Source organism: Lynx canadensis, chromosome A2 (genome assembly GCF_007474595.2).
Source record: "Lynx canadensis isolate LIC74 chromosome A2, mLynCan4.pri.v2, whole genome shotgun sequence".
NCBI classification, from domain to species: domain Eukaryota; kingdom Metazoa; phylum Chordata; class Mammalia; order Carnivora; family Felidae; genus Lynx; species Lynx canadensis.
In genome coordinates, this window is record NC_044304.2 from 120,654,694 (window position 1) to 120,679,723 (window position 25,030).

General features: G+C 43.4%; 1 protein-coding gene across 2 annotated transcripts in view; it reads left to right on the plus strand.

Moving 5' to 3' along the window:
* Window positions 1–24,664, plus strand: part of CHN2 (chimerin 2) — a 300,935-nt gene extending 276,271 nt beyond the window's left edge. For both annotated transcript variants that reach the window (XM_030308162.1, XM_030308164.1), the window contains 6 exons: window positions 7,350–7,434; window positions 11,951–12,124; window positions 15,518–15,595; window positions 18,001–18,138; window positions 20,039–20,144; window positions 22,870–24,664. In XM_030308162.1, coding sequence (XP_030164022.1) covers window positions 7,350–7,434; window positions 11,951–12,124; window positions 15,518–15,595; window positions 18,001–18,138; window positions 20,039–20,144; window positions 22,870–23,041 — 753 coding nt within the window. In that variant the 3' untranslated portion in view covers window positions 23,042–24,664. The remainder of the gene's footprint in view (window positions 1–7,349; window positions 7,435–11,950; window positions 12,125–15,517; window positions 15,596–18,000; window positions 18,139–20,038; window positions 20,145–22,869) is intronic.
* The last annotated feature ends 366 nt before the right edge of the window (window positions 24,665–25,030 follow it).

A 25,030-nucleotide genomic window follows, 5' to 3' on the forward strand; every position in this document is an offset into this window, starting at 1 on the left:
TTTTGCTGACTTTGAAGGAAATTATTCTAATATTTCATCTCTAAATGTGATGACCATTATGCGTGTGTCAGAGATACCTTTAATCAACTATCTTTAGGAGAGTTCCCTCTATTCCTAGTATGCGAAGTGCTATTGTTGTGAATGGATGTTGAATTTTATTGATTGTTGTATTCTAATTTTTGAAATGATTGTGTGGTTTCTCTCTCTTGTTATTGTGGTGAATTCTAGTGATGTGTTATCTACTTTAAATCCCTGAAAAAAGCCCCCCTTGATATGACATTTTTTTAAATATAACACTACATTCAGTAAGGTCTTTTTTTAAGGATTTTTACATTTATGGTCATAATTGAAATTGACCTATAATTTTACTTTCATGGTCTGGTATAGTTTTTGAGTCAAGAATATATTAGCTCATAAAGCAAATGCTGGACCTTTTCTTCTTTTTTTTTCTCCTCCAACCTGGAATAGTCTATGTTAGTTAGAGATGATGTATTTGTTAAATATTTGATAAAACTTAAGAAAATCATTAGGGGGGCACCTGGGCGGCTCAGTGGGTTAGGTGTCTGAATTCAGCTCAGGTCGTGATCTCACAGCTTGTAAGTTCGAGCCCCGCGTCAGGCTCTGTGCTGACAGCTCAGAGCCTGGAGCCCGCTTCGGATTCTGTGTCTCCCTCTCTCTCTACCCTCCTCCGCTCATGCTCTGTCTCTCTCTGTCTCAAAAATAAATAGACATTAAAAAAAAATTAAAATAAAATCATTTGGGTTCATTAACTATTTGAGGGTAGATGCTTTACTACAGATTCAATTACTTAATGGATATAATTGAATTTGGGTTTTCCATATTAGTTTGGGTAATTTTTGATAATTTACACTCTTTACAAAAATTATCCTTGTCAGGGGTATCTGGGGATTCTCTCTCTCTGCCCCTCCCCAGCTTGTACTCACGCTTGCTGGCTCTCTCTCTCTCTCCCTCTCTCTCTCTCTGTCTCTCTCAAAATAAACAAGCACTAAAAAAAAAGTATCCACATCAAAAAAGAAAATTATCAATGTCACAAAACTTTTAATTTTTTTAGTATAAAGCTAGTATTCTCAAGATTTATATTTAGTATCTTTACTGCATTTGCATTTATGTTCTCTTCAGCACTTGTGTTTTTCTTCTTGACCAGTCTTGCCCAAAGTTTGCCTATTTTATAAATCCTTTTGAAAATCACCTTTGAGGGGCGCCTGAGTGGCTCATTGGGTTAAATGTCCGACTTCGGCTCAGGTCATTACCTTGTGGTTCATGGGTCCAGCCCTGTGTCAGGCTCTGTGCTCACAGCTCAGAGTCTGGAGCCTGCCTCAAATTCTGTGTCTTCCTCTCTCTCTCTGTCCCTCCCACACTCATGCTCTGTCTCTCTCTCTCTCTCTCAAAGATGAATAAATGTTAAAAAAAAATTAAAAATAAATCACCTTGGAGGTTTTTTATTCTTTTTATTTTATCTTTTCTTTCTATGATTCTGTTCTGCAATAATCTTTATTATTTTGTGTTTTACTTCATTATTTTTCTAGCTTCCTAAATAGTATGCTTGGCTTATTAATGTTAAACCTTTAAAAAAATTCCAACCTATACTTTTTAATACAGGCATTGAAAGCTTCTATACCCCCACAAGGAGTGTTTTGTCTTTCAATTCCAAATATTTGGTAATTTCCATTAAGATTTTTTTCTTTGCTAATCTTTTAGAATTATTTTAAATTTCCAAATATACTGGGGTTTGGCTATTATTGATCTTTAATTTTATTGAATCATAGTCAGAATATGGCCTGTATTGGGTCAGTTCTTTTCTGTAGGTTGAGGCTTGCTTTGTGGTCAGTTTGTGCACACATTTCTTGCATTTTTTTAAACAGTACATATTCTATAAATTATTGGATATGAGGTCCCTCTTGTATCCAGTATGTTAACTTAACCTATTTGATCTATTAATTTCTGTGAATAGATGTTAAAAACCATTATCTGGGGCGCCTGGGTGGCTCAGTCGGTTAGGCGACCGACTTCTGCTCAGGTCATGATCTCGCGGTCCGTGAGTTCGAGCCCCGCGTCAGGCTCTGTGCTGACAGCTCAGAGCCTGGAGCCTGTTTCAGATTCTGTGTCTCCCTCTCTCTGACCCTCCCCCGTTCATGCTCTGTCTCTCTCTGTCTCAAAAATAAATAAATGTTAAAAAAAAAACCATTATGATTATGGGTTCGTCAATATGTCTTCGGTTTCTTTCCACTTTTACTTTATATTTTTTGAGACCATGTTGTCATGTGCATAACAGCTCAGGATTATTATATCTTTAGGGTAAAATTAAATCTCTAATCATTATATAATGACCATCTTTATCACTAATAAAAAAAGTATAAACTTTATATCAGGACATTTGTTTGGGATTTCTGTTGGCTAGCATTTGCTAGGCATGTTTTTTCTATCCCTTTACTCTCAACATTTCCATTACATTATGTTCTGAGTGTGTTTCTTGCAAAGGCTTTTTGGATATCTGCAAATTTCGGGCTTTTATTTGGTGTTAGAACCATATGTGTTGTGATTAGAGACAAATAAGGATTTTTCACACACCCCCCATTTACTGTGCTTTTTTTATTGCTTTGTTTTCTTCTTTCTTGCTTTTCATTGGCTTAATCAAATCTTTATTTCATTTTCCCTTAGGCATTTTATAGATTCCATTCCACCCTTTTTGTGTATACTCCAAAATCTAATACACGTGTAATTAACTTAAAATCTTCCTTACTTAGCTAATGAGTAGCTCTACGTACATATCCCAAACGATGAGAACCATAGAATGCTTTGACTTTTTAAAGCCCCTCCTATCTTCCATGCCATTTTTTCACTCTGTTTTTCAGTGCCCTGAAATTAGTCATCTTGTTATTGTTTTATGCAGATAGAGCTTGATTAGGTTGACCCCTTGCTCACCATGGCTTCTGGAATCCTGTTCTTGCCACTAGGTTCAGGATGCTTCCTGCAGATGTATATACCCCCTAGTATTTCTCTGAGTAAGGATCTGTGCGTGAACACCCTTGGCATTTGTCTGGAAAATACTTTTATTTTATCCCCACTCTGGAGTACAGAAGTTAGGTTGGCAGTAATTTTCTCTGAGCTCTTTGATGAAATTTTTCCATGATCTTCTAGCTTCTTTGTGCTGAACGGAACCGTTTTCATCATAATTGCTGTCCTTTGGCAAAAATAACTGGGTTTTTGTGTGTTTTTGTTTTGTTTTGTTTTTAGGATTTTGATTGTTCTTTGGCATTCTGCAGTTTCTTTAAAATCTATATAGGTTATATTATCTTTTTAATTTACCATGTTTGAGACTCAGTTAGCTTTTCTGAATCTGGAGATGTTGTGCTTTTACTAATCCTAGAAAAACCTCAACTGTTGTTCTTTTTGAATATTGCTTCCATGTATGACCTAAACCTCAACATCTCTCAGCTTTTCAAGATCATCCCTCCCTCACTCCCTCTGCTCTACATTTCCAGCCTCTTGTACCTATTGTATCAATCCCATCAACAAGTGAGCATGCCCTAATGTCTCCCATTTTTTACTTAAAAAAAAAAAAAATTCTGGGGCGCCTGGGTGGCGCAGTCGGTTAAGCGTCCGACTTCAGCCAGGTCACGATCTCGCGGTCCGTGAGTTCGAGCCCCGCGTGGGGCTCTGGGCTGATGGCTCAGAGCCTGGAGCCTATTTCCGATTCTGTGTCTCCCTCTCTCTCTGCCCCTCCCCCGTTCATGCTCTGTCTCTCTCTGTCCCAAAAATAAATAAAAAACGTTGAAAAAAAATTAAAAAAAAAAAAATTCTCCTTGACCCAAATCTCCCTGGGGTCCCTGGAGCTATTTCGTTGCTCTGCTGGACATCATAGCCAAATTTCCGGACAAATTTGCCTACGCATTTCTCCACTTCCATACCCCCCATTTATTCTTCGTGTCACTTGAGTGTGACCTTTGCCCTCACCGATGCAGCGAGACTGCTCTCACCGAGGTTACTAGTAACTTCGTGTGTCTGAATCAGTGTTGAGTCCTCATCTAACTGGACGTCTTCCCAGCATTGAACACGGTTGACCACTCCTTCCCTAAAATACTGTTCACCCTTTGGCTCTTGAAGCACTTGACTCTCTTGGTTCTGAGTGTTGGAGCACAGAGGGCTTGGGTTGAGCTCTATTTTCTTCACTTTCTGCTCTCCATCCCTAATAGTTTTTGTCCATTTACACAATTTTAATTACCGTTTATTTGTCAGGGGTGAGCCAAATGTACGCCTCCAGCCCTTACTCCTCTGAGTTATTGAATTATGTGTGAATTCCTGCTCTCAGGAATTCAAAGGCTCCTGCTCGCCTTTGAACTTAAATTGTCCAGAGCTCAGTTCTTGAATTTCTCCCCCAAAGGGGGTCTTCCTTATCTCAGCAAAGGTCCTCACCATCCACCTGGTTTCTAAAGCTAGAATCTAGGAGTCATTCTCCACTCCTCTTTTCCTCCAAGAGCCACGTTTATTCTATTATTAAGTCTTATGAATTCTGTCTTTGAAATATATCTCCAATCCATCCACTTCCCGTCTCCACCTTCAGTACCCTGATCTTGGCCTCGACCATTTCTCAACTTGAAGAAACTACTACCCGGTTTCTGAATCTCTTTCACTACAAATGTTCTCCCATCCGTTTTCAACATGGTGGTCAGAACATCTTTTTTCTTAAAAAATCATCTTCCTACTTAAAGTCCTTGAAGAGCTTCGTATTGGACCTAGATTAAAAGAAAATCTATACTCGTTACTGAAACCTTTAAGGCCCTTTCCTACCTTCGGCGTCATCCGAGTTCTCTCCCTCGCTCTGGTGTTCTGGCTACCCTGGCCTTTAGTCCTCAGTCACAGCAAGCTCTTTCGCTTGCAGGACCTCCTAGCTTCCTTCTGCCTGGAATGTTCTCCAACCCTGCCCCCACCAGACCGGCTCTTCCCCTCTTTCAAGCAGCGCGAGGTCACCTTTCAAAGAGCAGCCTTCCCCACCACTGTGGATAACCCTGGGGCCCCTCTTAAGTCTCTCCAGTCACAACCTTCTTTTTTATTTTATAGTCCTTTCCACACAGTTTATTCTATTGATCTGGCCATTGCAACAGTATATGAACAGCCGACTAACTTTGTTGCCATTATTAACCACAACGTCCCTTTAGAGTCTTTCTAGTAAATTATGAAGAATCCTTGGATTGCTAAATTTAGAAAATGCTCAACTACCAATAGACCCCCTTACTGAGGGATTCTTTCAGTATCACGTTGAATCTGAGCGAGCCTCTGAATGAACCGTGGCATTCTGGCTCTGCGAGAGGGCAAGCACTCCCTGGGATAGATTCTCTGCATTCCTACAAGGAGGTCTTGTCATATCTTAGCGTTGTTTCCTTACAGCACATTTACCCATTTTTAGTAAAAACAATTCCGAGAGGTGGTTTTTTTTTCATTGTTTTTTCAAAGCAGAAATAGTATACTGGGCAGTTTGCAAGTGATAAACTAAAATACCAAAAGACTATTATAACTTAGCTTTGTTGCATAGAAACCATGGTCGTAAATTGTTCTTTTTTTTAATTTTTTTTTAACTTGTGTGCACTCTCTCGGCCTTTACAAATCTGTGAGTTCCAGTAGAACGGAACCAGATCTGTTTTGTTTGCCATGTTATATATACCCAGTTACTGGCATAGATAAATAAATAAAGATCTCAAAGTGATGCTTTTTTTCAATTTCAATTTTAATTTTAAATTTTTTTTTCTTTTTTTTTCAACGTTTTTATTTATTTTTGGGACAGAGAGAGACAGAGCATGAACGGGGGAGGGGCAGAGAGAGAGGGAGACACAGAATCGGAAGCAGGCTCCAGGCTCCGAGCCATCAGCCCAGAGCCTGACGCGGGGCTCGAACTCACGGAAGGACCGCGAGATCGTGACCTGGCTGAAGTCGGACGCTTAACCGACTGCGCCACCCAGGCGCCCCCAATTTTAATTTTAAATAAATCCTGCATTCAACATGGGGCTCAAACTCATGACTCTGAGATCAAGAGTTGCATGTTCTACTGACCAAGCCATCCAGGAGCCCCTGATGTTTCTTCTTCTTCTTCTTCTTTTTTTTTTTTTTTTTTTTTTTTTTAAGTAGGGCTCTGATGAGCGTCTCCCCAAACGGTATCCATAGTTGTTATCCTCCTATCTTTTCGTGTTAAATAAAAATAGCATACTGGCCTCCCAGTCTGCTAAAGGAATAATATCGTCTGCATTTCTTTTATTTGTCGATGGAGGCTTACAACTCGGAAAGTCCTTTGCAATGTCTCCTAATATTTTAATTTTGTAAAAGTAGGTTTGTATGTCTCCAAGCAGACTGCCTGTGGTGGGTTTCGGCTTACCATGGCCACGTCTGCTTTCAAGGAATCTCCTGGTTCTGTGTCTTGAAGTTCACTGGTGTTAGAGGACAAGTATTTTTGTTTTGTTTTTGTTTTAAATCGAGACTTCACACCCGGTCTAGTCGCAAGAGGACCTGTGCCTGAATAACTAAAGATAAAACCATCCTTACTTCATCATATTCAAAATATTTAACTGTCTGGGGTGCTAACCAGTAAGACTTGTGCCTTGGCCAATCAGAAAGGGCTTTCGGTTTGCACACCCGTAGGCCACACCCGGCCATGCTGAATCCAGACCCTGTCTCTAGGGAAGGCAATTCTATAGACCCTACTGGTAACCTTCATGTTCAGCCAACTCCTCTCTTTTTAATGCCTGGTTTGGGGAGTTGTTTGTGTGTGTGTGTGTGTGTGTGTGTGTGTGTGTGTGTGTTTGTGGGTTTTTGTTTTTTTTTTTTTTTTGAGGGGGAAGTGGCTCAAAGACTTCGAAGCTTTTAATCTTCCCATAATCATGTCTTATTTATACCTGCCTCGATATTCTACGGATGGAGCAACTTTGGTCAAAAGGACACAGTAATTGAGTTCTGCCTTCCAGAACTTGCTGAGCTAAATGCAGGTTACAGCGACTGGCCCCGGGCTATCTTGGGTTTGTCCGCGCGGTGCCTTGTTTGGGGTGGTGAGCGTGTCGTTCCTTAGCTGATGGCACGGCCCTATAATCTTACTGGTGCTCTACATTCCTTTCTGACTCTGGCCTAGGGCATGGTGGGTCATAGAGGATTTTCAAAGACCGAAGCATATCTGTTTTCTCCAGTCCGTTTGTAACTCCGCCTCACTGGAAAGAAAAGGCCCAGTTAGGGATGCTCACTCCCACCGAGGTCCTCGTTTCTGGACGTCGTCCATGTGTGTCACGTCTGAGGCCACCTGCCTTCAAATAACTGAATGTCCTGACATTTTTCTTCTTTTGGGATCACAGGTCCACACGTTCCGAGGCCCGCACTGGTGTGAATACTGTGCCAACTTCATGTGGGGGCTCATCGCCCAAGGGGTTCGGTGCTCAGGTAAACAGGGAACTTCCTTCATCCTTTTCCATGTATATAAAGGGGCGTGATGTTGAGCTGGAGATCATTTCTCCAGAGTTGGGAAACAGACTCAGGTTAGCTCGAAAGTCTAGCTTTCTGGAAGGTTCAAGGCATCTCTCTGTTTAATGGAGAGAATGTTCTAGGTGTCTGCTGGAATGAGAAGGAACATCTCATGTTTATATAAGAAAAGAAAAAGATCCAAGCAAGTCCCATTTTCTTATGCACCTACCTGCCACCCAAAATAGGCAGTAGTCCTTAAGTAGTCCAATTCCAATGGAATTGCAAGGTAGAAAAACCACATTTCCTTCCCATCCCCACTTTGCTACAAAAGGCAGGGCATAAAAATAGAAATGCTAGTGTAAACATTTACCACTTACCAGGCATTGAGCTAAGCACTTTCTGCTTATCATGCCCTGCAGCCTCACCAAAAGACCTTAAAGGAGTTGCAATTATTCTCCCCATTGAATAGATAAAGACACCGAGGCTTAGAGGTATGTGTTAATTACTCTCGGCCACATAGGAAGTGGCGGAAAATGGATTCAGCTGCAGAACCCATTCTGTTATCAGATTAGCAGTGCAACTAAAGAGCTTGATTGGACAGCACGTATGTTCAAAGCACTCTGAAATCCTCGGTATTTTTCCACCTAGAACTGGACACACACGCCCAGTGCTGACACCTAGCTAGCTAGCGTATAGCAAGTCTTACTACAATACGGCTAACAAAAGAGCAAAGAATTGCCAAAGTAATGTGTAAGTGGGTCTCCTAATTCGTCTCGCCACATTTTTTCTGGCAAGCAGTTCTGCCAGGAGTGAGAATAGCCTCTTGTGGTATTCTGATTGGGTTTACCAACACCATGACTGATTTCTTCCTTGCTAGGGCATGAGTTTTAAAAATAATTCTTATGGGGGCGCCTGGGTGGCGCAGTCGGTTGAGCGTCCGACTTCAGCCAGGTCACGATCTCGCGGTCCGTGAGTTCGAGCCCCGCGTCAGGCTCTGGGCTGATGGCTCAGAGCCTGGAGCCTGTTTCCGATTCTGTGTCTCCCTCTCTCTCTGCCCCTCCCCCATTCATGCTCTGTCTCTCTCTGTCCCAAAAATAAATAAACGTTGAAAAAAAATTTTTTTTTAAATAATTCTTATGGGGCATTTAAAATAACATATGCTAATGACACTATACTTCGCCATCCTGCCCATTTTGGTTCACAGGACTGTGGGACCTTCCATCCTTTCCCTCCTTTGCTTCTACTGTGTAGATACGACAATCACTGGTAGAGGCACCTGGATGGTTCAGGTAGTGTTTGTGTAAGTGGAAGTGGTTTAACGCTACCTGCCCCCATCAGAGATCCATGCAAGCAGCAAACAGGCTCAGAGGCAGCCTCTCCAGGAACGTTCCAGATACCCCACTTCATACAAAAGTCTTACTGGGAGTTACAGAGCATCTCACGGCTCAACCACTGAGCAAAGTGATGGAATATCTAATTTACTCAGTGGTCATCAATTCAGGCTGTCCAGATTATACCTACCAGAAATATCCTAATTGCTGGTATTATCCAATTTGAGCAGCAAAATCCGTCCAAAGTCAGTATTACAAGAACACAACTCTGGAATTTGAAGTAGCTGTGAATTGCAACTTTCTCTGGGATAAAAGTGTTTTTTTTTTTTTTCTGTTCTTTTTTTTTTTTTAATAAAACATATTCTGAGGTTAAAATGTTAATATTCTCCAGTGGCCACTATTTGGCCTCGTATTTCCACTGAGCTGCAGGCAAACTCAAAACTGTTCATTAAAGGTTAGGAATAGCCATCACTGCCTCTCAACTCTCTGTATTTTACATGTTTTAAACGTTTTTTAAACGAACTAGACCTTATTTATAGCATCTGGAATTGTAGTCGTTTGCAAATACTGAATATTTTTATATGTTATAAAACATCTTAATTTTAATAAAGTCTCCGTATTTAACTCTACAGAAACACACTGTTGTTTCAGATCTTAAAAAGAAGTTGATAAGGAAATTACACATAGGATTATCATAATCCAGCAATTCCCCCTCTGGGTCTATACCCCACAGAACTGAAAGCAAGCATTCAAACTGATATTTGTACACCTGTTTTTATAAGAGCACTGTTTACAATAGCCAAAAGGTAGAAGCAACCCAAATGTCCATCAAAAGATAAACCAAACGTGGTGTGTCAAGACATGGGATAGTATCCAGCCTTAAAAAGGAAGGGACTCCTGTCTTATCCTGTAATATTAATAAACCTGAAGGACATCATGCTAAGTGAAAGAAGCCAGTCACAAAAGGACAAATGCTAAGGATTCCACTTATATGGGGCATCAACAGTAGTCAAATTCAGGGGCACCTCAGTGGCTCAGTCAGCTAAGCATCCGACTGTGGATTTCATGATCTCACAGTTTGTGGGATTGAGCCCCTCGTCGAACATCATGTTAACAGAGCAGAGACTGCTTGGGACTCTCTCTCTCTCTCTCTCTCTCTCTCTCTCTCTCTCTCTCTCTCTATCCCTTCACCCCGCCTCTCAAAATAAATAAAATCAACTTGAAAAAAAAGATAGTCAAATTCATAGAAATAGAATGTGGTGCCAGGGGCCAGGTGGAGGAGGGTCTGAGAGTTAGTGTTTCATGAGTACAGAGCTTCAGTTTTGGAAGACGGAAGTTCTGGAGATGGGGAGTGGTGACAGCTGCACACAGTGTGAAGGTACTTAATGCTCCTAAACTGTACACTTAGAAATGGTTAAATGGTGAATTTATGTTACGTATATTTTATCACAATGTTTGGACATTGTTTTCTTTTTTTTTAATTTTTTTTAACGTTTATTTATTTTTGAGATAGATAGAGGCAGAGCATGAACAGGGGAGGGGCAGAGAGAGAGGGAGACACAGAATCCGAAACAGGCTCCAGGCTCCGAGCTGTCAGCACAGAGCCCGACGCGGGGCTCGAACTCACGGACCGTGAGATCATGACCTGAGCCGAAGTCAGACGCTTAACTGACCGAGCCACCCAGGCGCCCCTGGACATTGTTTTCGATGAAATTTATAAGAATATAGCAAAACTTACTAGTGAAATAATAAGAGCTGGCCAGGTAGCCTTGTATTGTCTCTAATACTTGCCGTTTCTTTTATTTAATTCATATGTAGTGTTCACCACACTTTAGAGTTTACACAGATTAATTTAGGTGCTCCTAATGATAATCCTAGAAGTGGGTGCTATTATCATCCTTATTTTATAGAAGGGGAGCCAAACAAGAAAACAAACCAATTCTGTTTGGTTCCATTTGCTCAAATTTACATCCAACTAAATAGATCTGTCAAAATATTATTGAAGTTTACTTGAGCTTTGATGAATTTCTCATGCTGATAAAGCTAAGATGATTAAGAACTGGTTTTTTTCTTTGGAAGGAATGTAGATAGAACTCAGCCTAAAAATTACATGAAAATCATGTAATGCTTTTCAAAAATCATTTTTTGATGATTTTATCAAAGTTCAGATTTTCTCAAATCCTTGGTGTGGTTAAGTGCTTTTTTTGTTGTTAAACAGCTGATTATAACATTCATTATTATGTATGCGTATAACATATATGTGCTTTGACTAGACAGCACATCAACTTTGAACAACTTCAGCGTTAGATTTTTATTTTCCAGAATGTAGATTGTGTCTTGTTAGAGAAATTCTGTCAGTGGATACCAACTGCTAACAAAGCTTTTAATGTGTTCATTGAACTTAAAAGTACCTTTTCAGCTTTGGATCTTGATATGAGCTTTATAAATAATTACTCTAATCATCACATTACATGGCATTGTTCTAAATTGTAAACTCTCAAGTACTCCCACCGGTATCTAGTTAGACATTATTTCTACTCACAGATGTCAAAATAAGGTAAGTAGGAAGAAAAATGGCCTACCCAAACTCCCAAGAAGGGGAAGGTACTAAAAGCTAGGGGCAACTCTCCAGGAAAGGGGAAGAAGTTGCCAATGGCCATGGGTCCACAGACCAAAGATCAGAGATTCCTTCAGAGAGAGTAATCATGTCTTCCACAAAAGGAGCATCCTAGCACAAGTCCTAGGTGCCCTTTATGAGCCAAGACGAGCTCTGGGAATTCAAACCCAGAAGTCCACACGTGGACCCAAAGGTTCCAGCCCCAAAAAAGAAAAAAAAAACAAAAACAAAAACAAAAAACACCACACACACACACACAAACACCCTAGCTAATCACCAAAACTAAAGAATCTCAGCGAAAGGTTCTATTCTGATGGTCCAGCAACAGAAAGGCTAAATGAGAAAAATGGAATTCTCTGAGAGTTTTGTGAGTAAAGGTGGATTTCATACTCCTGTTGTAGAGAATATCACCTCCAAATGGGATGGGCGTTCCAGAAAAATACAGCAAACCCTTGGGTGTTTTCATTTTTATTTTTGGAAACATATAATTTGTGTCGGGCTTTTACAAAAGGGCCAGGCAGGGCTAATGTGGCTTCTTTGTTTACAGACTGTGGATTGAACGTACACAAACAGTGTTCCAAGCACGTTCCCAACGACTGTCAACCTGATCTCAAGAGGATCAAGAAGGTGTACTGTTGTGACCTCACAACACTCGTAAAGGCTCACAACACTCAGAGGCCCATGGTGGTGGACATATGCATACGGGAAATCGAAGCAAGAGGTTTGGAAAAAACTCCTTGTTATGTGATTTTGTTTTTACTGTTTGTTTTTACTGTTGTCAAGGAAACCTTCTTATAGGTGTTAAGTTGACTCTCTCTCCACTATTGAGAGAGCGTGTTGGGGAAATGGCCTACCCCAGCACACACACACATACACGTGCATACACACGCACACAAATAAGCCAAATCCAGCCAACCACATCAGTGCTGTTTTGTACCCAAACCTTGTATCTGTGCATTCAACATGTTTGCTAAGCCATTTGTTATGTACTACACATTGATATAAAAGTCACAGTTCTCACCTTCCGGAAACTGACACTGTAGTATGCAGATCAGAGGGGTAGGGGCGCCTGGGGGGCTCAGTCCGTGGAGTGTCTGACTTCGGCTCAGGTCATGGTCTCATGGGTCATGAGTTCAAGCCCCACATCGGGCTCTGTGCTGACAGCTCAGAGCCTGGAGCCTGCTTCAGATTCTGTGTCTCCCTCTCTCTTTGCCCCTCCCCACTCACACTCTGTTTCTCTCTCTTTCTCAAAAATAAATGTGAAAAAAAAAAAAAAAGAATCAGAGGAGTAAATAAATCAATGTTGCAGGTGTGTGTGTTCAAAACACCATGTACTCTCAGAAGACATTTCAGTGTTATTTGAGGACAGTCCAGAAAGGGTTTATGACAGAGGTGAAGTCTGAATGGAGTCTTCAAAAGTGACCCCATTAAATAGGTAAAGAAACTGTTGATCAACACATACGTTTCTTACCATATAGAAATTCACTGCTCGTATTGCTTCTGTTTTTTTTTTTTTAATTTTTTTTTTCAACGTTTTTTATTTATTTTTGGGACAGAGAGAGACAGAGCATGAACGGGGGAGGGGCAGAGGGAGAGGGAGACACAGAATCGGAAACAGGCTCCAGGCTCTGAGCCATCAGCCCAGAGCCCGACGCGGGGCTCGAACCCACAGACCGCGAGATCGTGACCTGGCTGAAGTCGGACGCTTAACCGACTGCGCCACCCAGGCGCCCCTTCTGTTTATTTTAAAGAGCAGAGTGAAAAGATTAAAAAGATCTATGATCTAAAAAGATCACTCGAGTGAAAACTCAAGAAGGCAGAGAAGATAGAAACATTTCCGTGAAAAGGTTTTTCGTAGTATGATTGAGTCCTATTTTCCTTTATTTGTGCTTTGTTAGGCTACTCTGCAGTTACCAAAACTTCAGTGATATGGTGGATAAAGTCTGGTTGGGGAGAATTTGGACTGCTGGGTGTAACGTGGATAGTTGGACCAGGTATAAAGCCCAGAGGCTTTAACCATTTTTGCCATGCAGGGGCTCTGCTATCGTTGGGATCCGTTATTGTGTCCAAACTGGCTTAATGTAATCTACAGATATTTATGCATTGGCCAACTATCCCATTCTTTCCCAAACAAAACAAAACAAAACAAAAGAGGACATTATAGATTGTTCTCCCAAGCCTTTTAGAGAGAGGAAATCATTCCCTTTTCCACGCAGGATGAAAACTATAGCTACTCTGTTCCCTTAAGACTAGCTCATTTAATCTCACATTGTGAAGAAATGGCTCCTGCCTTTGACTGCTCTAGCTGTCAGAGTTCACTGGGTGCTTTGGGACCCGGTGAAGGTGTTGCTGCAGGGGCTGATCTGGATAAGGGTTGAGAAGGGGGTGCCCTGACTCTGGATGAGTAGCTGGGAAAAGCATCCCTGGGTCCTGTTGTTCAGAGGGCTCTGCAAGTTGGGGTCAGAGCACCAGCCTCTCTGGAGCCTGGACTCAGGACCTCAGCTTCTCTGGAGAAGCTGGTATCATCCCGTAGTGATCCTCATCAGAGGTGACTGGTAACAGGGGCAGAGTTACCGTCGTGTCTGATGTCTGAGGTGTCCGTGGGGAGCATAGCACTGAGCATGCCTCGTACAAGAGTTACAATAGCACAGATTAGGACTGTAAGCCCGGGGAGCCACAGCAAAGGAATTGGAGCCGCAGGCATTGGCATCCTGCACGTGTGAACAGAACCAGAGAACGGGCTGGAAGAAATTCACACGACTCCCATCCCCAGCTTTGCTCCCACCTCTGCCAAAGTCTCATCTCATGCCCCACCCGTAGCAAATTCCATATTGCAAATGCTCTTTCGGGGCCGTTTGTTTCTGCGTGATGTGGCCAAACAAGAAGGCCACGTGTCATCGCCTGTGTCACGTGCAGATTACAACCACAGTGAGGCATGCTAACCTGTACCGCCAACTAGAACACGATGACTCCAGTTCTCTCTCATCTTGTGGACCAACCCAGTTAATCAGTGTGGCAACCTGGGCAACCGTACTGAGTCAAGTTCTGAGACTGAGTGGCGTTCGGTGAGAGGCGGAGCTGAGGTCAGTGAAGAAGGTCTCTGACAGTCCGGGGAGAAGGACCGGCAGGATACATGTCATGCATTTGTTGTCTCTGATGCAGACCTGATACAGACCCTTATATATGGCAGAGAGCATACACTTGATAAATATTTCCCAAATGAAGAACAGGAAAGTACATACTCATATGCAGCGAAGGTTCCTGTTATCAAGAGCTTGACAGAGTATATTGCAACAGCTATAGAAGCTATTTGTTTGCTTATTTTTGCTGTAGTTATTTATAGTTTGATAGCAGCTAGTTTCTTACATGCAAGGTCTGAGATCTGGCTCTCCCTCCTTTTGGATACTTTGGGGACCTGCCTGGGCCTTAGAACGTATCTTAACAAATCAAGATCTAGGAGCAGAAACCACATCTTTTTCTTAGCCCAAATATACGGTGATCAAGTTTCCAGAATCATCACTCAAGTTTTATTTTTCGGCATCTGTGCGTACGATCCTTTATTTGAAGGTATAACGATGAAATCGATTATATTTAGTTAAACATTGAACATATGATATTTACGATTCAACACAAAAGGCTATAAAATTTAGACTGTTTGAATAAAATCTGGACAATATATATCACACAGAGGTGCCCGTGGATGTATGTATACCTAGCACAGCACTGCACGCAGTATGACACATGGGTTAAGATGATGCTGGGGAGACAGCGGGTTGTCGCCTGAAGCAGTGAAATCAAATCCACAAGTCTGATGAACAAAGGAAGCACCAAGGTTGATGAGAATCTGAAACAGGGGTTCACTTTGTGAAGCCAGGCAGGAAGAAGACCAGATCCCTGGGAGGTTTCCACTGCAGCGCAAGCAAATGAAGACAGAGTTGCCTGGAAACTGAGACGGGCAGGTCCGGCGACAGCATCGTTCAGTGTGACAGTGTGTAATATACAAGAGCGCTGACTGTATTTTTCTCATTTATAGCGCACGGTGTATATATGAAATTAGAGTCCTCTGTAGATGTTTCAGGGAGTTAAAGTCTCTCTGTTTCCTTTTCCCCCACAGGATTGAAGTCGGAAGGTCTTTACAGAGTCTCTGGGTTCACCGAACACATTGAAGATGTCAAAATGGCATTTGACAGAGGTGGGCTTTGTCTTTCTTGAACGCCAAATGACGCATCCTTAGCTCCCTTTCTTTTGGAACCACATTGTATTCGTAGTGGGAATGGGTTTCAGAGCTACGGAGAGTTGTTGCTCAAGAACCCAAGGAGTAGTCGTTTACAGATCACATAGTTCTCTGCCTTGCTGGGGGAAGGGTTTCCTTAAAAGTTGTGGACTAGCGATCCCACGAGTTTAAAATCTTTCTTGAATGGGCAGCCAGCATTTGGTGCCATTATGGCTCTTGATTTGATGTCCAACATTCACAGTCCACATGGCACCAGGCTGTCCTTCTACATCCCCAGCCAAGGATCTCAGTGGCTCTTCTCTTTCTCCCAACACTCCAAAGAACAGCATAGGGATGCGGATGTGCCCAACACTGAAATAGGGGAAGCCAGTGGAAGTTTAGGAGGTAACCCCTTTTGTTGTTTATAACTGTGACAAATGTTCTCTAGGCCACATTCTCTCTTAGGTCGGAGAACTTGGGAGCTTGTTAAAAGTACGGATCGCCACGGTCCACCCTGGGGACGCACTGAGAAAGCTAGGTGAACCCATGAATCTATATTATTAATTTTTATTCATTCTATCGAAACAGACAAACAACAACAAAAAACCGTTCACCCATTTTTCCCACCCCTCACTGCTCGTCTCCTCCAATCACCGATCTGTTCTCCGTATCTATGAGCTTAGTTTCGATTTGGTTTGGTTTATATCCCGCGTGTGAGAGAGACCGTAGGGTGTCTCTTTCTCTGTCTTATTTCACACAGCCTAATCCCCTCAGGGTCCATCTGCATTGCCACAAATGTCAAGATTTCATTCTTTTTTATGGCTGAATACTATTCCTTTTGCTGTAAACCACATCTGCTTTATCTGTTCATCCATCAGCGGACACTCAGGTTGCTTCCATGTCTGGGCTTTTGTGAGCAATGTTGCAGTCCACGTGGGGGTGCACGTTTCTTTCTGAATTACGTTTTCATTCTACATTTCTACCGAACAGTCCAAATAATTGTAGTCAGCCAGTCAACGGCTGGAACCCCTCGCCTACCAGAGAGAACCTTCTCTCTGTAGAACAGACAAGGTCTCTGATGATCCGGTGGCCATATCTGTTCAGGCTCATGGCCCGTTGCTCCTCCCCGTATACTTTATGCCCCAGCAATACTGAAGTGCACCTGTTTTCACGAACAACTGCCTTGACTCACGTGGTTCTGTCCATCTAGAATGCGTTCGCACCTCTGCCTGGCAAACGCTTACCTATTAATCAGGTGTCAGCTCAAGGGTTTCCTCTTCCATGAATCCTCCCTGAGCACCCCATGCTGACCTAAGAGTCTGACTGCCCTTTCCTGGGCCCCACCCACCCCCATGTTTTCACATGCCTCCAGCCGAGCAAGCTTCCCACTTCCTTGTAACTACTGAGTTGCATGCCTGACTCCCACTCCGACTTAGACCTACAGAAAGGGAATATGTGTCTTTTTCTCTTTGACTCCCCAGGGCCTAACAGTCCCTAGCACATGGCAGATTCTCAGTAGATATTTGTTAAATCTGTAAATAATGGGATCAGGTGATATATCTGCTACATTCCCTGTTTTCTGTTCCTTAGCAGCTTTTTTTTTATCCTCAGAACCAAATGTGATGAGACATTTGTTCTTTCGGTTCTCTAAGTAAAAGAAATGCTAATTGTCTCGAAATGATTGTAACTTTAAGTCAAAAAGTGTCTTCAGAATGATTGTCAGAGGGGCACTTGGGTGGCACAGTCAGTTGAGCGTCTGACTCTTCCCTCCCCAGCTTGCACGCACTCGCTCAAAAAAAAAAAAAAAAATGATTGCAAAAAAGGTTAAAATATAACATTACCTATACATGAAGGAAGGTCAGAGTTTCCCAGATTAAAGTCCTAGGGGCAGAGGAGACAGAACCAAGAAAGAAGAAACGTCACGAGCCTGAAAGAGACAATCAAAACTGAAGATATTCAACTCTTCCTGTTGTGTCTGTGATCTTCAAACCCAAATCCAAAGAATCCTGGTGCAGCTATATAAAAGCTTCTTGATTTTTTTAAAATTATTATTTCAGATTAGATTGCTATTCCATTATGAACTTTTGTGTCTGGAATATTAATTACGATGTTAAATTTCTTTTTAGCAAATTACCAGAGGCTGGGTCCAAAGAACGACTTTCGGTCAATTTTACTACCCTTGGCTACACTTACGCTCAGACCCAAAATCGCTCTTCCCAAACTTCTGTTACTTCCTGCATGTCAGTGTTCTTAGAAGCGAGAGTAGTCAGCTGGACTTGTACGGGCACGTTGCATCCACGTTGGATCGTTTCTTTCTTTGTGGGCATGCGTTAACTTGGCAAAATAGGTCCTAATTAGGAATTGGATCGTTGATTGTTTTTCAGACGGTGAAAAGGCAGATATATCTGCCAACATCTATCCAGACATAAACATCATCACTGGAGCCCTTAAACTGTACTTCAGAGACTTACCCATTCCTGTTATCACCTATGACACCTATCCCAAATTTATCGAAGCAGCGAGTAAGTATCAAGAGCTAATCTTTTATTCGTATCAAACCGTTAAGTATCATGCTTTTCACTCCGAGAAAATCGAGACTCAGAACTCTTTAAATTACTGCCCGAGCACCTGCTCTGCCAAGCGAGGGCACAATGGTACAGCTAATAGAAAACCAGGCATGGGGCGCCTGGGTGGCTCAGTCGGTTGAGCGTCTGACTTAGGCTCAGATCACGATCTTGCGGTCCATGAGTTCGAGCCCCGCGTCGGGCTCTGGGCTGATGGCTCAGAGCCTGGAGCCTGCTTCTGATTCTGTGTCTCCCTCTCTCTCTGCCCCTCCCCCGTTCATGCTCTGTCTCTCTCTGTCTCAAAAATAAATAAATGTTAAAAAAAAATTTTTTTTAAAAGACACCCAGGCATAGTTCACCAGCTGAGTTGAACCAGTACGAAGCCAGCCACTCAGCTGAGAAATGGTGCCAGGCAGTTGTCTCTCCACACCGTCGTCACTTCTCTCCTGGGCACCCGCACAGTCAGGGGCTGTTCTATGTTGAAAGCAAGAATGTTCCGGTAGTAAAAAATCCGGTGTTCTTCAGTGAGGACTGTACGGATTAGCTACGTTCATCCGTGAAGCAGACCCCCACTGCTAATCGATCGAAGTCATGCCCCCAGTTTGACCCGCTGGTGTTGTTCGAAACTGATCATACACCGAGAATCTACTATGTCAAGCACCGTGCCGGGACCTCTCGATAATATCCTCTAGTTTAAGCTTCTCATCCACCCGATGAGGCACACTTCAGAATCCCATTTCACAGAGCAGGAAAGCTAGGCTCAGGGAGCTGAGGTCACGGGGCCAGGGAAAGAACACCATCGTCCTTGGTCTCCCTTCAGCCCACAATTGCTCATTTAGCGTGTGGCATGCGAGTTGACTGGTGTCAGGAGAGAGGACCATTCTGGGGGGAGGAGGGGTGCTGCCCTCTGCCCAGCAACATAGTGAGGACGGGGAGGTGCAGATGCTAGAATGCGTGACATGGAACCCAAACACACCGTGAGGAATTGCTCATAAAAACTGTAACATTTAAAGGTAAGTATAATAATAAGATGCCTGACGGGCACAAAAGTGGGCAGGCTGGGATTAGCGCAAGATGTCCTTTCCTGGGGAGCTATGGCCCTATTTCCTGGTAGGAGCATTCTCCTACCCAGGAGAATTCTCAACGCTTACCCAGGAGCATGGGTCCTGGTGGTCCTAGGTGGAGAAGGTTCTGGCAACAGAGTGCCCTCTGCCCCAGGAGGAACGGCAGGGGAACGTTTCTTTGAAAGGTTGCCAGTACCTATTCGAAAGCAGAAGCATGCACGTTTCCTCCCTTTGCTGATGGACCTAGTGTCTACTTCCTCACCTGGACTGTCCAGCGGGGTTAGCCACGCCAGCGCTTGGGTGAAAAGTGTCATTGGTGCAGGCTGAACCGGTGGGCTCATCGGCCAGCGCCCTTGTGTTGTAGAGTGTATTCAGTTATGGAAGCCTGCCAGGAAGACACTGTCAGACAACCTCAAGAGAACACTACCACGGGCGATCCGGCTTAAATCAAAGCTCGTGACAGCGAGCTCTCTCGTAAACCCAGCTTTCATAGGACGGGCAGAGTGCCATTCCTGCCACCAGGAGACACGTACCCGACCGCAGACTCCAGGTCCGGCCTCCTGTCCCCCACCCAGTGCACACTGAATACCTGTGTGGTTCCCAACCTCCAGGCCTTTCTGGAATAAGGCAAGACACCGACGAGTCGCTTAGTTTAAGTGAAATGTTACCTGAAATTGCATGAACTTCTTAGACTTCCCCTCCATCTCCAACCAGAACAAACCAGTCTTCTGGTTACTTCTCTGAAAACGGGAATGTCTCAGCACTGCACTAACGCCTCACATGGGCCGTTACAGAAATCTCCAATGCAGACGAGAGGCTGGAAGCCGTCCATGAAGTGTTGATGCTGCTGCCTCCCGCCCACTACGAGACCCTCCGGTACCTGATGATCCACCTCAAGAAGTAAGCCAACACCCCCTCGGCACGTCCTCCACAACCCCTATCTGCCTGGGATGGTGAATGCATTAGCAAGGGTTCATAACCTTTCTCCCCAACCCACTGAGGGGACGGACCCTCTTTTGGCCGGGGTGGGGGGCGGGGGGAGGGTCTAGCGAAGGCAGCCCCATCTGTAACTGCTAGAACCCTCACTCTGTGCCTGGAAGTGCTCTACACACTTTACGTGTGTTATCTCTGTGAGGTGGGGGTTGTTAGGGGCCTCAGGTTACAGATGAGATTGCGGACGCTTAAGGGGGTAAAATAACCGATGTGAAGAGGTAACGTGAAACCGGACTGAAATCCAGGTAGGCTGATCCAGAGCCATTTGTCCACACTGCGTCCACAGCTGCACGGGGCCCCCCACACCAGCCCTATCCTCTGCGTTCTGTTCTTTCTCTTTCGGCTCGTTCTAGTTCCGGACTCCTGAACTGCCTTGCTTCTGGGCAAGCCCATTCCCACCCTGATCCCTTGTTTTTCTTGATGTATTAGTGACCGATCACCAAGTAACCAATCGCCCCAAAAGTTGTAGGCTTAAAACAATAGAGATTTATTATCTCACAGCCGCTGTGATCAGGAATCAGGTGTGGCTTAGTTGGGTGCCTCTGGTTCAAGGTCTAGAATGAGGCTATGGTTGAACTGATGGCCAGGCTCTCTAGGGGAGCATCCACTTCCACACTCACAAGGTTGTCGGCCGGATTCAGTTCCTCAGAGGCCGTGTGACTGGAGACCTTTCTTGCTGACTGTTTGCCGGGGGACCCCCTCAGTGCCCTGCCACGTGAGTCTCCCCATGGGCAGCTCACAAAATGGCAGCTGGCTTCCCTCAGAGCAAGCAAGAGCCCCCAACATGAAAGATACAGTCTCTCTGTAACCTAATCTCAGAAGTGACATTCAATTGCTATTTGTTGGAAGCCACTAGGTCCAGCCCATACTCCAGGGGAAGGGATTAGACAAGAGTATGAATTCCAGGAGGCAGGGATCACGGGCAGGGGGCCATCACAGAGGGTATGCACCACAGACAGCTCGGCACTGCATTATCTGTGTGACAGCACATAAGACAGATGGAGATGTCTGGGTATTTACAGGACACTAGAGCTCTGGTTCCAGACTCTCTTACTTCAACTGTGAGGCTCTTTCCTTCACTGTACGTATATAGCAAGGTCAGTGAGTTGGTCTCTGAGATTTTGGAGGGATCAGGGCATTTCTGTGTGCCGTCCTGTGTGTTTTCGGAAGACCCGTGGCAGTGGCTCGTTCACGGATAAAATGAACCACAAATTGTCTACGCTAATTTACAGATCCGTTCAGTAAGTGAAAGGAAGCAAGTTGAGAATACTGTATAAACACTGGGTGGTGTTTTTATTTTTCTACCTTATAAAACATATAAATAGTGTTGCTCAGATGCATGGTGATCAGAGATGTAATAACATTTAGCTCAGAAGGTTTCTGTTTTGAGTAATTTATTAGAGTATGAGTAATTTTTGGATAAGTAAGACTATGAAGGCCAGCCTGGTCTTTAATTAGCTAGAAATTATTTCTTTAGAAAGAAATTAGTTCTAATTGTTGTAGTTTGGAAGGCAAAGTATCATTATCAGGAAAAATGCTGAATGTCCCATTTGAATCTCTAATGCCAATAACTTAGTACTTTTATCATGGAGGGTTTGCTAACCATCTCGTTTGGCCAGGCATGGTGCCTGACTTAATGGGAAGAGGTGAGCAATTTGATAGTGAAGAATGTTCCTCTTTCCTACCTCCTTAGCTTTGTAACATGAAAGTCATACAAGCTGAGTTGGCCTTCCTAAAATGATGCTAAGTGGCCGACCTCATTAGCTCCCAGAGAATAAAAATAAACGCGTGGCCTTCTGCGCAGAACCTAAACAGGGTTTAATCGTATTTTGCCTTCTTTCGAGAACCTATTCTCTTTTAGTTCCATTATGAACATCCCAAAACCTCAGTTCCTTAAAGGAAGAATCCAGGAGACTGTAATTTTATTCTACTAGGAAGACAGCGAGCCAACTCTGGAGTTTGAATTTTATTCTGAAAGGCTTTGCTGTTCTCATCTGGATGTTGAAATGATGATTTTCAATTCCAACAATAATTACTGCTCCAGACCTCATCCTGTGGGAACCAGAAATAATGTCCAAGTGCTTTCCTGTCTGGCCACATTCCAGCCTTTCCCCTGTCCCGTGATAATGGTCTGGCTATTCCTACACTCATGGCAGCCCCATCCTACAGTAACCTTGCTCCTCCGACACTAAGCCTGCCAGCAGGCCAGGAATCTGCCATCAGCTTCCCTGATCATGAGCATACAGACCAGTAGGAAGCAGCTACGGGGGGGGAAAAGACTTCCATACAAGCCTAGACTAAAATCTGCATGCACTGTGGGCCAGCTAGAAATCGGCTGCCCCTTCTAACCAATGTTTAGTAAGAAGGACTGATTTTCCAATTTTAAAGATGCGTCTGTACCGGATTCGCTAAGTAATTCACGTCCACCGGCTGCAGGCAACGCCAGCAACCTAGAAAGAAAAGCAAAAGCAGAAAATTACCTTTCTGAAGACACTTTTCTAGAACTCTGATTCTCAGTTTCCTTTCACAACTTCCCAAAGCAGAGACATTTCTGAGGGCATATGTGCACAATCAGCATACACATCCGTCTGCAAGTCTGTGTAACGTCTCTGTGTATATGCTCGTTCCGCAGGGTGACTCTGAATGAAAAGGACAATTTCATGAATGCTGAAAATCTGGGGATCGTGTTTGGGCCCACCCTGATGAGGTCCCCTGAGGACAGCACCCTCACCACCCTCCAGGACATGCGGTACCAAAAGCTGATTGTGCAGATTTTAATAGAAAATGAAGATGTTTTGTTTTAATCCACCGGGGAAATGAGCTGAATGGCCCCGGCCCCATCTAAGTTGATAAGGCTAAAGGAATAAAAGCATTTCTTACGCTTGATTTGTTTTCCAAACAAGTGGCAGAATTTCCTGGACCGCAGCGGGTTGTCAAGTTGGCTCCTGTGTCTCATAGACACTCGCCTCGTCCACGTGAGAAGAGCAGGGGTGAGAGTGACCAAGGCCCTTGTCTTGGGTCTTTGCCGTGCCTCCTACGTACATCTGTTTTGCTGGAAGAGTGATTAATAAATCTTTCTTTAACTTATTAAAAAACAACAATGTAGACCTTTAAGCTTCAGTCTTATCAGTAATAAAAGGGAATTTAATTCATAGAGGTACTTGATACAGTTATACGTTTTCCACTTACAAAAAGAAGACAATTCTATGTTAAATGTTAAATGAGACTTCTATTGTAAAATGTATTTTTATTTTAGCTGCGAGAATGTTACTTTATTTCAGCAAATAGAACTCAATGCAGTGCATTGATTATGACCCTGTGTACTTTGTCCTGCTTCTTGCTGTGATCCCTGAAAACGTTTACCATTACCATGAATGCAGTATTATCTTGACATACCTCTGTCCTTATCAGTGCTTTGCAATGAAAGTTCACCGGCCACCTGTGTCCCTGCTTCTGATAGTTTTTGCCGTTAAGCACACTGGCAGCTTGCTGTCGTATGGTATACGTTTATAGCAATGGTAGGATGGCCTGATACATCCACGCATCTTCTTTCCATAACAATGTTGTGGAATCCCAGAGTATGTTTTGGCATTGGCTGTAGTCTTTCCATATCGTGTGTGAATATCCCAGAATATGCAGAATGTGGTCATTTTACGTAAAATGATTTGGGAACACTGGTTGAATCTGGGCCATGTAAAAAAGTGAGCACTTTCCCTGTTTTCAGGCCAGCATTCTGACTTCATCGATTAAGGCAAATTGTATTTTTGTCACATTTCTGTATTTATGAAAAGTGAATCTGCAGAATAATTGTTGATTTTTTTTTTCGTTTTTGTTTTATAAACAAGACTATTTTTAAAAGTAAGAATGAGTAAGTTGGGTTTTTACAAATATTCCTCCTTGATAAGAGTAGCTGTGTGTGGATAATTTAATATGACTTTATTACTATAGCTCCATCTTATTGGTGATATTTATCTTAGCATGAGCTTTTCACGGCAAGATTTCTATATTTTGTAACATAGGTAAAATCTTGGAAGCATCAAAACCTGTAAATCTAATTTTTTCCCCTGCAATCCAACTACAGCGTCTTTTCCTCTGATTGAGCTGATCCACATACTTACTCGGTAGTCTGGTTTTGGAGTGACCGGAAGAGAATTACTGTGTGAGAAGTGAGCCGGGAGGAGGAGGGCGGTGCAACTGTCGTCCTGCATGGGCTCTGTTGGCACACGGCGGGGTCAGAATGGTTCTGCTGGGTCCCTGCTCTATTGTTCCTCCCAACTGTACAGATTTGTTTGTTGTAGCTTCTGTACTTCTGGATACTGTCAAAAGATTATCTGAAAATGGTTTTATTTTGTGAAGTGAATAATACTTTGTAATTTATGATAGCGTAAATGGAAGGAAAAGCATTAAATGTATTAAATTCTTCTGTCTGTCGTTTCGGAGTGTGCGAAGAAAACTGGTGTTGGGGAGCGGCAGGGTCCAGTAGGGGGAGAATGTCCAAAACACCGTTCCCAGATGGGTTTTGGCGACAGAGTTTCTGTCGTCACCAAAACATGGGGAGGAAACAGACACGTCCCGCTGAGTCCCCACCCTGTTGCCCACCCCTTTTCCAGTGTCCACTCTGGAGGGCCTGCCTGGGATTCTAATGCTCCGCCTTCACTGTCCCTAAGACCTGTTGCATTTATGTTTTTCATTAAAAGACGTAGGGTTTATGGGCGCCTGGGTGGCTCAGTCGGTTGAGCGTCCTACTTCGGCTCAGGTCGTGATCTCACAGTTCGTGGGTTCCAGCTCTGCAT